This window comes from Sphaerodactylus townsendi, linkage group LG15, assembly GCF_021028975.2.
Source record: "Sphaerodactylus townsendi isolate TG3544 linkage group LG15, MPM_Stown_v2.3, whole genome shotgun sequence".
NCBI classification, from domain to species: domain Eukaryota; kingdom Metazoa; phylum Chordata; class Lepidosauria; order Squamata; family Sphaerodactylidae; genus Sphaerodactylus; species Sphaerodactylus townsendi.
Window position 1 is genome coordinate 18,818,667 of NC_059439.1, and position 15,920 is coordinate 18,834,586.

General features: G+C 46.6%; 1 protein-coding gene across 2 annotated transcripts in view; it reads right to left on the reverse strand.

Moving 5' to 3' along the window:
• Positions 1–15,642, reverse strand: part of KCNA7 (potassium voltage-gated channel subfamily A member 7) — a 31,141-nt gene extending 15,499 nt beyond the window's left edge. For both annotated transcript variants that reach the window (XM_048518412.1, XM_048518411.1), the window contains exon 1: positions 14,586–15,642. In XM_048518412.1, coding sequence (XP_048374369.1) covers positions 14,586–15,161 — 576 coding nt within the window. In that variant the 5' untranslated portion in view covers positions 15,162–15,642. The remainder of the gene's footprint in view (positions 1–14,585) is intronic.
• Between the last annotated feature and the right edge of the window lie 278 nt (positions 15,643–15,920).

The window sequence follows — 15,920 nt, forward strand, 5'->3', positions numbered from 1 at the left end:
TTAGTAGCTCTGTCCACAGGACGCGAGAAGAAAGCTATCATAACAAGCTGTGTTTGTCCAGGCAAAATTCAGCCCCACCCCGCCCCAAATTCCACATAACACTTTTTATCAGGACCAACCAAAAATGACACAAATAATTGTACAAACTTTTGAGCTCATTTTTCCCCTCCAGGCATAAGACGAGACAAAGATGTAGATGAAGAAAATGAGCATAAGGTATTTAAGACAGGAAAGGTATAATTTGGCTGGTTTCTCAGATCTTCAAATCCAAAATCTCTGGATCTGCTATCAAGGATGCTTAAAAATGAACAAACAGTGAAAGACACCAACAGCATTAATTGTTCGATATTAACCAGAATTAACACTAACAGCATTAAATGTTCGATATTAACCCATTCAACCAATTCAATTCAATGTTAACCAGTTCAGGAGTCTCCAATCTACGGCTTTCCAGATGTTCATGGACTATGATTCCCATCAGCTCCTGCCAGCATGGCCAACTAGCAGAGGTGATGGGAATCACAGTCCATGAACATCTGGAGGGTTGGGGAGCTGTAAGCAATTTCATTCATGTTTACCAAGACAGCGAAAAACACACACGCAAAGCTAAAGAAAGTGGAGGGGCCGGCAGACTCCCCACCCAACAACACAGCTTGCTTGAAGCAGCAGGAATCGCCCCTCAGCTTAACCACACAGACTGTCATCAAGCCATTACATAAAACAGCTTTGCTAAATACAGTTCCAAGTAATCGGCCTCTGATGTTGATGGCTTTCTAGACCACGGCGGCTAAAATAAGCCAAGAGACTCCACCAAGTTGACAGCTTCTCAGTTTCCGAGGGGATGAGGGGTCGAGACGCTGAAAAGGCTCATCATGTGACTCTCCCTTGATGGCATTTTTGTGGAGAAAATTGACTAAATATAAACCTATTCCCCCACCCCTGAAGTGTCTCCAGTGTCTTAGGAGTACTGGTCTCCCACCATTAAATTTTGGGGAAGGCCGTGGCTAGAAATCCTCAATTTCTATAATAATAATAACAATGGGGCCAGCTATCTAAAATACCATAAAAATCGAACTTTGGTACTACCTTCAAACTCTTCCTGGCTCTTTTTTTATAGCTTAACAATTGATATACTGATTTTTTTTTCCTGATTCCACCCGCACCCCAAATGTATTGTGATTTTATGGTTAACCTGCGAAGGTCTGCATTCTGTACATTATGTGGTACAGGCGAGATCAACAGTGCGTTGCTACTTTTTATTAGTAAATTAGATTGTATCCAGCTCAAGAATCCAGCTCATCTACCTGCCACAACTTACATGTGCCAAAGTAAAACTGGACATGTGTTTTGTGGTCGTTTTACTTCTGTGCCATCATTTCTCCAAAAAGCATCGGGCAACAGGTAGGCAGAGAAAGAAGGATCAGAGAGAGAGGAATCTGGGATCGTAAGGCTACACATGATTCTGGGAATCCCAGGATGGGTGGTTTGTTTTTCCCTTGAAAAATCAGTCATGCGTGGCTGGTGGTGCTGATAAAGGAGGGGTTGATGACTTCCACCCACCTCATTTTCTTGACCTGAAACAGCCCCAGGGACATATTAATTGCCCTGCAGCTGTAATTTTTTTTGTCATCAATTCACAATCCACATATGGAAATCCAAAGGGTTTTCAGGATAAACGATATTAAGAGGTGGTTTGCCATTACCTGCCTCTAGTACAGGAGTCGGCAACCCATGGCTCCGGAGCCGCATGCGGCTCTTTTGTCCTTGTATTGTGGCTCCGCAGCGGCAACGCCAACGACGGCAAGTTGCACTTGGGACACGATAAGCGCGCCTTCCTTCCTTCCTTCCTTCCTTCCTTCCTTCCTTCCTTCCTTCCTTCCTTCCTTCCTTCCTTCCTTCCTTCCTTCCTTCCTTCCTTCCTTCCTTCCTTCCTTCCTTCCTTGTCTGGTGCCTGGGAAGGAGAGGAAAGGATGCTGGAGGGAGGAAGGAAGAAGGGGGCGGGGAAGGAGGCACGCTCGTCGCATCCCAAGTGCAACTTGCCATCATTGGCATTGCCGCCACTGTCTATCCCGCCCACTTGGCTGAAGGCAGGGCTTGGGGAGGCCGAGGGTGGGGGCAGGGCTTGGGGAGGCGGGGCCAAATGGCTCTTTGGGTGCTAAAGGTTGCCGACCCCTGCTCTAGTAGCAACCTTGGTTGTCTCCTATCCAAGTACTGCTTGGCTTCCAAGATCAGGCTAGCCTGGGCTATCCGTGCCAGGAGCTGTAAACATACAGGGACCCAAATAGGGCTCCCCAGACCCCACCCCAAATTCCTGCTGCAAGAGAAGGCTTTTCTTCCCCCTACACAGCTCCTAACAGATCCTCTCCTCCAAGGCCTTTTCCATGGAGATGCTGGGGACTCTTTCTGCTTGCAAAGCCTCTTCCCTGCATTAAGAAAGCCAAACAGCAAATCTCTGTGTGTCAACCAGCTCCTTAAATGCACGAACAGCATGTCTCAACATGGGTTCTGTTTTCAGTGCCTGTATTTCGAGGAAGTCATTGCCCAAGAACAGCACACAGTGTTTACATGTTTCACATCTGTTGTCTGAAAGCAACTTATTTATTTCAGTTTATTTTTTTCCAAAGAGTTACCAGACCCACCTTATCTCCCAGATTCAAGGCTGCTGACAAAACTTCAGAAGCTGCATTTGGCTGGAATGGGCCTTAAAAACGTCTGTGTTCCACCCCACACTCTCCACTAACAACATTAGCAAATGTGCCATAACAGCACAGGAAGCTCCAAGGTACTCCAAGAAGAAGAAGAAGAAGAAGAAGAAGAAGAAGAAGAAGAAGAAGAAGAAGAAGAAGAAGAAGAAGAAGAAGAAGAAGAAGAAGAAGAAGAAGAAGAAGAAGAAGAAGAAGAAGAAGAAGAAGAAGAAGAAGAAGAAGAAGAAGAAGAAGAAGAAGATGAAGAAGAAGAAGAAGAAGAAGAAGAATGGGTCTCTATGTAATTGGCCCACGTGTCGTCAATTTCCCCCTCATCTCTATTTCCTTTCCACCTCCATTCTTAGTTCATTCTTGATCATCTCTGATATCTGGGGTTCTGTATTCTATTCTTATCCTCCACTCCACCAAGAGAAAGAGAAGACGGTATACCAGCTGTGCTATCAGTATGCCCAATTTATGGAACTTGGAATTTAATCAAATTTTAGTCTGACAATGCTTGTAAATCGTTACTGCTGGTTTGTTAAGACTGTAGTATGTTGTTGCTGAATCGTGACCTGCCCTGAGCCCCATTTTGGCAAAAAAAAGGATCGATTTATGATTAAATAAATAAATATTCTCCCAGAAGAAAGTTTCTGTGTAGCTCCAAAGCTTGCATATCTTTTACAGCTAGGGTTGAGCATTCTCTTCTGGCCACCAGTGTGGGATTGGGGGGAGAGTGTTGCCAGATCCAAATTGAGAAACTCTTGGAGATTTGGGGTCAGAGGTGGGATCCAGCAGGTTCTCACCAGTTCCCGAGTGTGGGTTACTAATTATTTGTGTGTGCCGAGAGGGGGTTACTAATCGGGTCTGCTTTTCCGTTAGAAATTCCATTAGGTCCAAAAATCATGAAGTCCTGTTGTTTCCTATGTGGCTGGTTAGCGAACGTAGAAAACAGGATAATTCTCCCTGTTGGGCTGTTTTAAAAACATGTTTTAGAAATATGGTAAAGTTCCTTGTTTAAGGAAAGTATCCTTCTTTTGATTTTGAGAAACAAAATTAAGTATTTGAAAGTATTAAGTATTTGACAGGCAGTCTATCAGAGGAGAAGTAGTTGTTTCTGTTGGCAGTAGACGATAGGACTTGCTATAATGAGTTTAAATTATGGACAGAAAGATACCAGCTGGAAATTAGGAACTTTTTTTATAGTAAGAGTTTTTTACAGTAACAGAGAAATTATTAATGCCCCGCCCCCGGAATGCTCTGCCCAGCCCCATTGGCGCTACGCCACTGTTTGAATCCCACCACCATGGGAACCTGTTACTAAAATTTTTGGATCCCACCACTGTTTGGGGTCATAACTTGGGGGGACAGGGTACCTTAATGGGGTACAATGCCATACAGTCCACCCTCCAAAGTATCCATTTTATCCAGGGGAACTGATCCCTGTATTCTGGAGATGAACTGTAATTCCAGTTCCAGGGGATTCCCAAGTCCCACCTGGAGGCTGGAGCCCCTATTTATAGCAGCAGCAGGGCTCCCTTGGAATCACCCTGTTTTGCAGCACCACATCAAATACTAGTTGCACGTGTTCGGTCGAACATAAAGCAGCAGGGAACACACTGCAGACTGCAAAGTTTGTGAACTTCTTGCTGCTGTGAAGCCCATCAATTCAACCTGAATTGCGGACCTGCAGCCAGCTGATGAAGCTATCACTCACCACGCAACTCAGTTGTCACCTCGTCCGCATTTAAACTCTCATTGTGAAACATCTGAAAATACATTGGTTGTGACACATACTTGGGGATTTCTTCATACCCACAGTACTGAAGCCGAAACTACTGACTGATGGATGTGATTTCAGATCCAGGAATCCTGCTCTTAAACTTTTCAAATTCAGCAAATGGGCAACCATTAAACCCCGTTTTTAAAATACCCTTGGACGTTTAATGTGTAAATACATCCAGTGCTTGGATGCTGTTACCGCAGTAAATCCAGAGGCTTTTCACAGAATCATAGAATCATAGAGTTGGAAGAGACCCCAAGGGCCATCAAGTCCAACCCCCTGAAATGCAGGAACACACAATCAAAGCACTCCTCACAGATGGTCATCCAGCCTCTCTTTAAAAACCTCCAAAGAAGGAGGCTCCACCAGACTCTGAGGTAGGGCATTCCACTGTCGAACAGCCCAGACAGTCAGGAAGTTTTTCCTGATGTTTAAGAGGAATCTCTTTTCCTACACCTTGAACCCATTACTCCTGGTCCTAGTCTCTGGAGCCACAGAAAACAAGCTTGTTCCCTCCCCAACATGACATCCCTTCAGATATCCAAACACAGCTATCGTGTCACCTCTTAACCTTCTCTTCACCAAACTAAACATCCCCAGCTCCCTAAGTCTCTCCTCATAGGGCTTGGATTACAGATCTTTTGTAAAAGGGGTTCTACATGGGAGTGTTTACCATGTATCCAGCGGTGGGATTCAGCCGGTTCGCACCATTTCAGCAGAACCGGTTGTTCAAATGGCTGTCAAAATGGTGCTTGTAAATAACCAGTTGTTAAATTACTTGAATCCCACCACCAGAACCGGTTGTTGAATTATTTGAATCCCACCACTGCATGTATCCCCATGTGCTCGCTACCCTCCCCCTTGCCGCAAGAGTTCATTAAAAAATCAGTAGTAGGTATGTGAGTATACTGTTGGATTCCACAGCAAGATACTTCACTACCATTTGGGGGCTTTCCCCACTCACCTTCTGCTGCGCGCCGCTCTCGCGCCCCCTCAGCGCGCGTCATTCCTGGCGCGCTCTCGGGCTTCCCCGTGACCCTGCGCTCCACGCTCCGTGCGGGGTAATCAAAAGGTGCCGTTTCTTCAGCACCGGGAATGACGTGCGCTGAGGTGGTGCAAGAGCGGCAGCGTCGGGGCGGCTGCGTGGTTGCTGCCCTTGCAAGTGGGGAGCGCCGCTGGACCCCGCGCTACTTTCCCGGAGTAGCGCGCAGCAGAAGGTGAGTGGGGAAAGCCCCAGTGTTAGGAAAAAAAGCCTGCTAGTGGTAGGAAGAAATGGTGGGCAGAGGTGAAGTTACACAGGGAAAATGGAGCTAGATATGAGCAGAGAGCTTCAGAAACCTGCACCTTCTTGTCTCTGCAGCTAGCAAACCTATGTTGGCTCTGATTTTTCAAGGAAGTTCGGAAGAAAGCAGACTGGGGAAACCTCAGTGCAAATTAAGGGAAATCGTGGAAGGGGAACATTTGCCTCCAGAAGTGCAGATGCTTATCCGGTGAATAATCACAGGACACATCTTTGGAATTAAACGGGCCGCAGCCCTCTTTATTGTTACAACCTCCTTAAGGCAGAAGCTAGGCCATCAAGAGGAGCACATCCGATCGGCAGCCAGTCAGCACCCCTGGCTGACCCCGGCAACAACCCCAATCCCTATTGTGGAGGACAGAGAGGTATAGGACCGCCGGGGCGCCTGCCCTTTGTAACCCCCTAACGGTTGGGGTGTCAGGCTTAAATGCACCATGAGCCCGCCCCAGCCTCTTAAGGAGGCCCCCAACCACGAGGAGGTCTGGGACACCAGCCGGCCTCCCCAAAAGAATGTGCTCCTCTGCCCAAACCACCAGGGCTGCGACGAAAAGCAGCCCTCCCAACCCTTAAAAATTAGGGAGGGAAGGGAAGGGTCAGTTTTGCTCCAGGCGTCAAAAGAGGTCGGAGCAACCGCGTGCTGCCTAATATATAGGGAGCATGCTCCACCCTTTTTCATCTCGTGCACATTACGCGATCAGGACTGGGTGTGACTCAGCCGCCCAGCCGGCCCAGGGCACGCATGCTCACAGCTCCAGAGCTCACCATTTGCCCTGCCCCCTGTCGCAATTACGTCCTTGTTGAGTCTAGTGCCGTTATTTAGAGAAGGACGTCTTGTGGGTACTCTGAAGAACTGTGCTCCAGCCAGTGGGCTTCTATGCATATCCTTTGTATTGAGTGTACATTCCCTTTTGGTTTGATTCTTGGTTATGCACACTTTTTCCCCTCTTGGGCAGTCACCCCACCTTCAGATCAGAGAATCCCCGTGGTTTCCAAAAGCAAAGCATGGCTTTTTTTCTCTCTCTTTGCAAGGAAAGTGAAGGAGATCACCATGTTTTAGGCTTTCCTTGGGTTTTCTCATTCCTCTATGCTTTTTTTTTAACATGGTCATGCTAGCTAGACCAAAGATGGTAAAAGTGTGGGGGAGGGGGGAGGTGGCAGGCAACCTCCCAAATGGAAATTGCATGGAAACAATAAGGAAGTGGCAAGCAGGCAAAACAGCGGATCAGCTGGGCTAGGAACACTTTGTAGGAGGAGAATCCCTGTGTGAACAAAAAACTGGTGAGAAAACCCCACTGCAAAGCAAACAGAACCTTTTTTCTTCAGGCGACCCTGCTTTGGAGGCAAGGGTATTTGGGGCAGAAAGCCAAATGACAGAAAGATCCCTGAGGACCAGACCTCTTCTGAGCATTTCCTACCGGTAAGTAACAGCTGTTTGGGAGGCTCAAAGTTTGGATGAAGGCCATGGCGTGGGCCTTCGTCCAAAGTTTGGGCCTCCCAAACAGCTGCTTTTAACCCCTTCTTCAGCATTGTTTTCCTGACCTCTTCCCCACATCTGGAATTTGTCTGGCTGGGGAAATGTTCCGGTGACCCATAGCATTCTTCCTATTGCTTCTGATGTATCCTAAGAAGGTGGGGTGGGGGGACGTAAAATACAACAGGCCAATATTTGGATTTCAGAACAAAAATGTTTGCCAACGGTGTACGTTTAGCTGGCAAAAAAGGAAAGAAGATAATAGAGGATATAAGAGTGAACAGAAGTTTGGAACCAATGTATAAAATAATGATTAGAGCAGCACACGCAGTGTTGGCGTTGGGCTGGAAAGATAACAAAAAATGGACAGTTTCAAAATGGTTGGAATACATCTGGGAACAAATACAGTTAGAGATCTTTGAGAGACTGACGAAAAGTAAATTATGGAAAGAAAAAATGGAAGATATTATGAAGCTATGGACATTATATGAAAAATGGATGGAAGAAGCCGGATTTAACGAAGAACTATGGAATAAGAGAATAAGAAGAATGAATCTTCTGCTGCTTGCATGAAAAAACCATTAGAAAAGAGGGGGAGGGGGAAGAAAATGGAAAAATGGATAGATGGAATGAAGATATTGATTGTAACAAATGTACAAATATTCTATACAATTAAAAAATTATAAAAAGCAAAAAAGGAAAGAAAACAGCATGACTTATAAAATATACTGGGAGGGCAACTTAGGACTGAACCATCTCCCTGGGTGTCCAGACATGTGATGGTGCATCACAGATGAAAGAGGGAGCGGGCTGGGCAGGTTTGGGGCGGCACATGATACGGGAGGGGCAGCAGGGGTCTACAGAGCTATGTGCCCTTCAGGGATTCCCTTCTTGGCCTCAGGAGACATGTCTTTCTGGCCTTAAAAGCCAGAAAGATTACATCAGTCGTCCCCTCCCGCTGCCGCTGTCAGAAAGGCAGGAGCCCCGGGTGGGAGATACAGCACCACGAGGTGTTAATCCTACCCACCTGCTCCTGACCCGAGTCCCGTTGCTGATCAGCTAACGCAGGGTTTGCAACAGTTACTGTCAACTTATTAGGAAGACAGGTGCCAAAGCCATGTTGCAAGACTCTCTGACTACCTGGGAGGGGGTCTGAGTCTGGTAAGGGTTGAGCAGAAATTATTCAGGACGGCTGCTTGCTGGTTAAAACTGAGGGCCGGAACGCCAAGATCCCCCTTTTTGGTACAGCGACCCGTACGTCCAAATTTATTTGGCATGGTGACTCATCCAGGCCCGGCCCTAGGTTGTGGTTTTTTCACTCCCTTGGCAAATGGTGACCTTGAAGCCTTTCTAGTCCAGCATTCCATTTTCCCCAGACGGCTCCGAAAACCAACAAACATTTCACAAAGGGCACAGCCGCCTCCGAATAGCTGTCATTCTCAAGTTCGCAGCCTTTGCATAAGGAGGTTACATTTCAATCTTTGAGCAAGAGGGAAGAAGAAGAAGATGTATACCCTCCTTTTCTCGACTGTAAGGAGTCTCAAAGCGAGCGACAAGCTCCTTTCCCTTCCTCTCCCCACAACAGACTCCATGTGAGGTAGGTGGGGCTGAGAGAGTTCAGAGAGAACTATGACTAGCCCAAGGTCACCCAGCAGGAATGTAGGAGTGCGGAAACACATCTGGTTCACCAGATAAGCCTCTGCCACTCAGGTGGAGCAGTGGGGAATCAAATCCGGTTCTCCAGATTAGAATCCACCTGTTTTTAACGACTATGCTATGATGTAGAACTTTGCCTGCGGACCCACAGAAATAAAGCCCAAAAGCAGGTTTAGGAGGACTGGGTTTTTTCCGTCTGGAAAAGTGGGAGAGGAGGGGCTGTTTAACTCTTTCCCCTCCTGCTCTTTTCCCCACAGTTATAGATGTCCGAGTGTCATGCCAGCACCTGGTAGACCTTTTGTTTGAATTCTAACTGCCATGGAAATTCACTTGGAGGACTAACTGGTTTAGCCTACCTCACATGGTTGTCATCTTGAGCACAAAATGGAAGAGGGGAGAACGGTGCTTTAAGCCACTTTGGGGAGAAAAGGGAGGTGTAAATATTTACATAAATATACATAAATGTGGCAATTTCCTCACACCAAGGATGCAGAAGTTAGAAATTATTCCAGATTCTCTGAGAAAGAGCGAGGGGGCCGGATGAGCCGAAGGGCTGGAAACAAGGACCAGAATTCTATCCCTCACAAGCTAGATTTCCCCCTGCACATCTGTGGCTAACGATAATGAGGAAATAATTTTGGGTGGGGAGAAGCACTAACCGGGCATCTGGAGATCTCCCAAACTACATCTGATTTTCAGGTTACAGAGACAGGTTCCTCCAGCGAAAATCTATGCAGAAATGGGCAGCTGATGTAGGGTTTCTAACCTTCAGGCTGAGTCTGGAGATCTCCTGGAATTACAACTGATCTCAGGCTATGCTTCTCAGTTCCCTGGAGAAAATGCTACTGAGGCCCATTATGCAAGGAGCGCTTTCCTCAAGGCTCTTCGCTCCACAGTGTTTCCCCTTTGCTCTTCGCTCCTCGTGTTTCTTTGTTTACACGTGTGGAAGCCCCCCCACTGCCTGCTACGCAGCTTGCATGACTCCACTTCGGGGTCACTCCTGACTGGTCGCAAGTTTGCCTTTCATTTTTAAAAAAGCCCTCAGATTTTTTTAATATTGCTTTTTCATATTGCTATTGCAAAGGCTCGTTATTGTTATTTTTTTTTTAAGCTGGCCGTCAATCCCCCAGAAATGACTGTGAAGACTGGAAGGGGGAGGAGAGACCAGGAGGAGTGGAAACCCCAAAGCCGGGGAAAACGTTAGAATTTGCCCACTCTGAGGAGTTTCTGGAATCTGCCACAGCATAAGTCTGAGCATGCCTGCAATTAATCTCTACCCTCACTGTGGGACGGACCACGAGTCAGAGATGGGATCCAGCAGGTTCTCACAGGTTCCTGAGAGTAGGTTACTAATTATTTGTGTGTGCCGAGAGGGGGTTACTAATGGGTGATTTTGCCACGTGATTTTTGCCTTCGTTACGCCCCTCCTCTCAGCAGTAGCACGCAGAACTTGAAGCAGTCTAGCAGGAGGTGCACCGGCATGTGTGGCAGCCTGCGCCTGCGTGCATTCGTTTCCCTCCCAAGGACCGGCGCAGCGGCTGCGTCCTTGCCACTGCCCCGCCCAGGAATGCCCCGCCCCCGGAATGCCCGGCCACGCCCCCGGAGTACTCCGCCCAGCCCCATTGGCACTACACCACAGTTTGAATCCCACCACCATGGGAACCTGTTACTAAAATTTTTGGACCCCACCACTGCCACCAGTGTATAATCAGCCTTAGGAGGATGGATTGTATGGCATTTTGTCCTGCTGAGGTCTCTCCCTCCCCTTTCCCAGCTCTATTCCTAAATCTCCAGACATTTCCCAACTCAGAGTTGGTAACCCTTCAGATGAAGGGACCACCTGTTATTTGTTTGTAGCTCAAACTGATATTAAAGAGATAGGTAGAGGCACTTATGGAAGATACTGCGGGGGAGAACGTAAGGTAGGGGAGTAATTAAGCACCTACTTCTTGCCCATGGATATCACAGATTCATAAAGTTGGAAGAGACCCCAAGGGCAATCAAGTCCAGCTCTCTGCATAGCTCCCCACATAAGCAAAGCACTCCTGACAGATCACCATCCAGCCATAGCTCCTGCATTAGGCAGTCATGGGACCAGGAATCCCATCATGGCTTGGTAAAGCAAAGTTTTTGGAATATATCTTATTTGGGGGGTAGGACAGAAGCAGAGTGGATAAGATCAATCATTGGCTCATTCCGCACATGCAGAATAATGCACTTTCAAACTGCTTTCAGTGCTCTTTGAAGATGTGCGGAATAGCAAAATTCACTTGCAAACAGTTGTGAAAGTGGTTTGAAAACGCATTATTTTGCGTGTGCGGAAGGGGCCATTCTTTAAAACAGAAAAATCTGGTTTTTTAAAATTTAAATCAAAAAATTTTCAACAATAAAATGCTTTTTGAGATGAAATCTATCAAAAGATAGTTTTCTATTTAAGATATATTAGAGTCCACCATGAAATAAGAATGAGATTTTAATGATAAAGCATGAGACTATATGTTCATGCAATATTTGAACTTTTTTGATAAATGAGTTCCGTCAGTCCATTCATAAGGTCATGGTCTTTCCAGAAGTTTTTGTAAAATTATTTTGGGCAACAAAGAAATGCAAGGCCCAATGACCTGAATGAAACTAGAGACATTTCAGCTTGCAATAGTTTCACAATTATCTGTGTATTTCTAACAGTATATCCAAATCAGTCATTTCTGATATAACTGTAAAACTAATCTAAAAATTATTCTTCAAAAAAATGAAACTTTCACCTTATTGTAATTATAAGACTAGGCCAGGAAGAATGAGTCTTTATGTAGAAAATCAGCATTTTAATTGATTTGATTTGATTTAAATCAAATCCACCCTGGGAGGAAGCAATGTCAGTGGTGGTGAACCTATGGCACTCCAGATGTTCATGATCTACAATTCCCATCAGCCCCTTCCAGCATGGTCAATTGGCCATGCTGGCAGGGGCTGATGGGAATTGTAGTCCATAAACATCTGGAGTGCTATAGGTTCTCCACCACGGGATGTTCTTTAAGACCAGCCTCGTCTTTTGAGCTATTTCCACACGGTCCAAATATCCTGGGATGGGCAAGTGAATTATCCAGGTTCATGCAAGTTTTCCACACAGTTCCCAGTGCTAACGCGGGCCTGCCCCAGTGTTGCCCCACGATAGTTCCCTTAGCCCTGGATTTTAAAAAATCGCCAAATTGGCAATTCTTTTCAAATATCCTGAGGTGACCCCACTGCTGTGCAAACATCATGGGAGCAGAACCAGTTTATTTCCCCCAACTTGCCACTCTCAACCAATCAAGAGATTTGCACATGCTAGGAAGCACTTGTGGTGTAAATACAAAAGACCTGGGCTCGTGCGGAACAAACTGGAGTATTAACTCCCAGCTCCTGGAAAGGAATGGGCAGCTGTGTGGAGGGAGAAACCAGGATAAAATAGACCCAGGTTAAAAAAAAAACCAGTGGTACACAGTTATAATTTTGCCAGGCGGAAACGATCTTGGACATATTTGTCTGTAACTCCAAACACTGTGCAGGTAATAGATGCTGCTCAGACCTTCTTAGAAGGCTTATCTTCCAATTTAGAAGCCCTACTGATCCCACTAGCCCTATGGCAGCTCATTCTCCTTTTTTTATCCACTAGCCCTGGTCCTCCCTAAGGTTCACATACTAGGGAACTTCCCAAAGAATCCCTGCATCCTCAGCTGCATAGATGTGGTTTCATTTTTCAGCTCTGAAAGGATGCAGCGTTCGGCTCTTCAGGTCTCCAGCTTCACATCATCAACATCAGCCAGGGCTGAAGTAACATTTCTTTGCTGCTGCACTCAAAAGCAGTCAGGGGGTCACAGAAAACGGAGGAGACAAAGGACAGGCAGGGAATGAAAATGGCGCAGACATTCCAATGCATTAGGGGAGAAGGTAGCAATATGCCAGTGGGAGCTCGGGCACATCGCATGAATGATGTTGCCACTTCAAAGAACACCACAATTTGAGATTTCTGAAGGCGGATAGTTGATAGATGTGGATTAGAAGACTGTTCGAAGGATCTCGTTCACAGTCTCAAAGAGTGGCTTTTCCCACTTTGTAGCCAAATTATGGGATGGTCCCAAGGTGTGTGCTCAGGTTGTGGCCTTGTTAATCTTAGGCTGATTCCGCATGGGCCAAAAAGAGTGTTGTGACTACAATTCCCATCAGCCTTTTACACCATTTTAAACCCTTTTATACCATTTTCACACTGCTGTTTTTGGCCCATGCGGAATCAGCCTTACCCTGTTTCCCCTAATATAAGACATCCCCGAAAAATAAGACATAGTAGAGGTTTTGCTGAAGTGTGAAATATAAGGCATCCCCCGAAAGTAAGACACAGCAAAGTTTTTGTTTGGAAGCATGCCCGACGAACAGAACACAGGAAAAATAAGACATCCCCTGAAAATAAGACATAGCACATCTTTGGGAGCAAAAATTAATATAATACACTGTCTTATATTTGGGGAAACACGGTAGTTCATTTAGATTTGGATCTTTTCCATGACTCTCTGCCATACGTATCCCTGCCTTTGTGGTGATAACAAAAACAAGAGAATCCACCTTTAATTTCCCTTCTTTGGTAGGTCCAAATTGTTGCTAAAAGAGGGAAGCCCAAATATAAGACTGCTAAATAGCTTAATTATTGGGGCAGTGTTCCTTTCCCAACACTGCAGCCTCACAAAACAGAACTTGGCTCCTTCACATAAATCTCAGCCTTTTTCTTCTCCACATTTTGTCTTGGAATGTCCTTCATCTATCCTACTTGGTGGATATGGGCCTTGTAAGGATTGGGAAGGAACGGAGAAAGAAACACACAGATTTTATTTCCATTTTTTCACTACTGTGACTCATCAACTGTACTGCCAGTGATTTATTCTAACATTTCATTTAGCAGTGAGTCTCTGGTGGTCTGTCCTCAGGAGACTCACTTAAAGGCTCCCGTGCCAAGAGGGGAGATCCAGCTTATTTTGGGAATCAATGCTGGGGTAAAACTGTAAGACATGTTTTTATATGTCCTTAGGTTGGAGACTTTAGCAGCGATTGGCTGGCTTCAGACTTTGGTGGGGAAGCCGTGGGATGAATGGAAAGCCAGCAAAATGATGGGCTGAAAGGAACGTGAACTTCAGATGTTATATTTTCCATGCGTTCCATTCAGAATGTGACATAGTTTGGTTTTTGCGAACTTTGAATGTCCCTGGAGAAACTGGGATAGTGGAAGGTGCTGGCAGTGAAATGTGGCCAAACAGATGTGGAGAGAGTTGGAATTCTGCATCAGTATTAAGTAAAACACACACTTACTCCCAGAATTGTAATTTGACAGTTTTGAGCGAGGGGAACTCAGGTTACTTCTGCGCATGCAGAATAATGCACTTTCAATCCACTTTCACAATTATTTGCAGGCGGATTTTGCTATTTTGCACAACAAAATCCAGCTGCAAGGTGCACTGAAAGTGGATTGAAAGTGCATTATTCAGCATGTGCAAAAGTGCATTATTCGGCAAAGTGCATTATTCGGCAAAGTGCATTATTCGGCATGTGCCCTCAGACTCCATTTTAAACCTACTCAATGTTTTATGTCAACTGGTGCTAACAGAAGAGAAGGAAAATAAGAGAGCAAGCAGAGGAAAACAGGTCAAAACAGCGGTCACTACTCACCGGTAGTGACATGTCCTCCTCATCCCGAAACTCAGGCAGGGTCTCCAAGCAGAAGATCACAATAGAGATGAGGATGACCATCACTGAGATGATGGCAATGATGCGGGCCGCTTGGGAGGTCTCGGGATGCTCAAAGAGTAGCCACACTTGCTTGAGGAATTCCCTGTCAGGCATGGGTGCCTCTTCTTCCTTGATGAAGCCCTCGTCGTCACGGAATTTGGAGAGGACCTCCTCTCCAAGCTGGTAGAACTTGAGTTCCTCCAGGAAGACATCGATGGGGATGTTGGCCGGCCGCCGGAGGCGTCCTCCAGATTGGTAATAGTACAGGATGGAGTCGAAGCACGGCCGGTTGCGGTCAAAGAAATACTCCTTGCGCAGGGGGTCATAATAGCGCACCCGACGTTGTGGGTCACCCAGGAGAGTGTCGGGGAACTGGAGCAAGGTCTTTGCTTGGGTCTCGAAGCGTAGGCCTGAAACGTTGATCACGACCCGCTCGCAACAGTCCTTGTGAGAACGCCCCTTGCAGGGGACAATGGGATCGCTATCCCCCACTGTTGGCGGCAACAGCTCATCCATGGCGCAGCTGGCAGCTACACGGATCCTGGGATGAGGCAGGGAGCCATAATTCAAACTTTACCCCACCCCTGAGGCCCTAAACCTCTCCAGAGAATGGCTTGGGACTTCCTTCAGCTCTTTGCTGGGCTGTCCTGTGCCGTGCCCTTTGCAAAACGGAATCACTCACACCTTTGTCTGTATCTCGGCTGGTTCTTTCCCTCCCTTCCTCTCTGGCCACCTTAGCTTCCCTTTCTCTGCCTTCACTGGTTCATTCCCCACTTCAAACATGATCTAGTTCCTGGCCGGCTTCTCTCCCCTTCTCCTTATTCGTCCCCTACTTCGTGTCCTCTCGTTTCTTTCTTGGCATTTCCTGTTAAAGCCATTCTCCTGCACCCCACTGCATCCAGTTTTGCTCTGGTTTTTTTCTTCTAAGACACCCCCCAACTCTAGATCCTCCCCCACTGCTCTTCTCTATGTCCCCTTTCTGAGAACACCCCTGTCTTCCAATGCCAGCCTCCAAGGTTTCTGCCTGTAAACACTTTCTCCAGACCTAGAGGTATCGAGTTGCCCAGGACGGTACAAACTCTTGGCCCCGTTGCCAAAATCCCAGCGCCACCCCCACCCCCATGCCTAAAAACAATCCCAGCAGCACTTTGATCAGGGGTGGGAGGGAGCTAAAAATAACTGGAATGGTGGTGACATAGGGGGCAGGCAAAGTGCCCGGGGGCATTGGGAGGGATTGGCAGGGCACCTCCGCGAGGATTGTGAGCCAGAACTCTT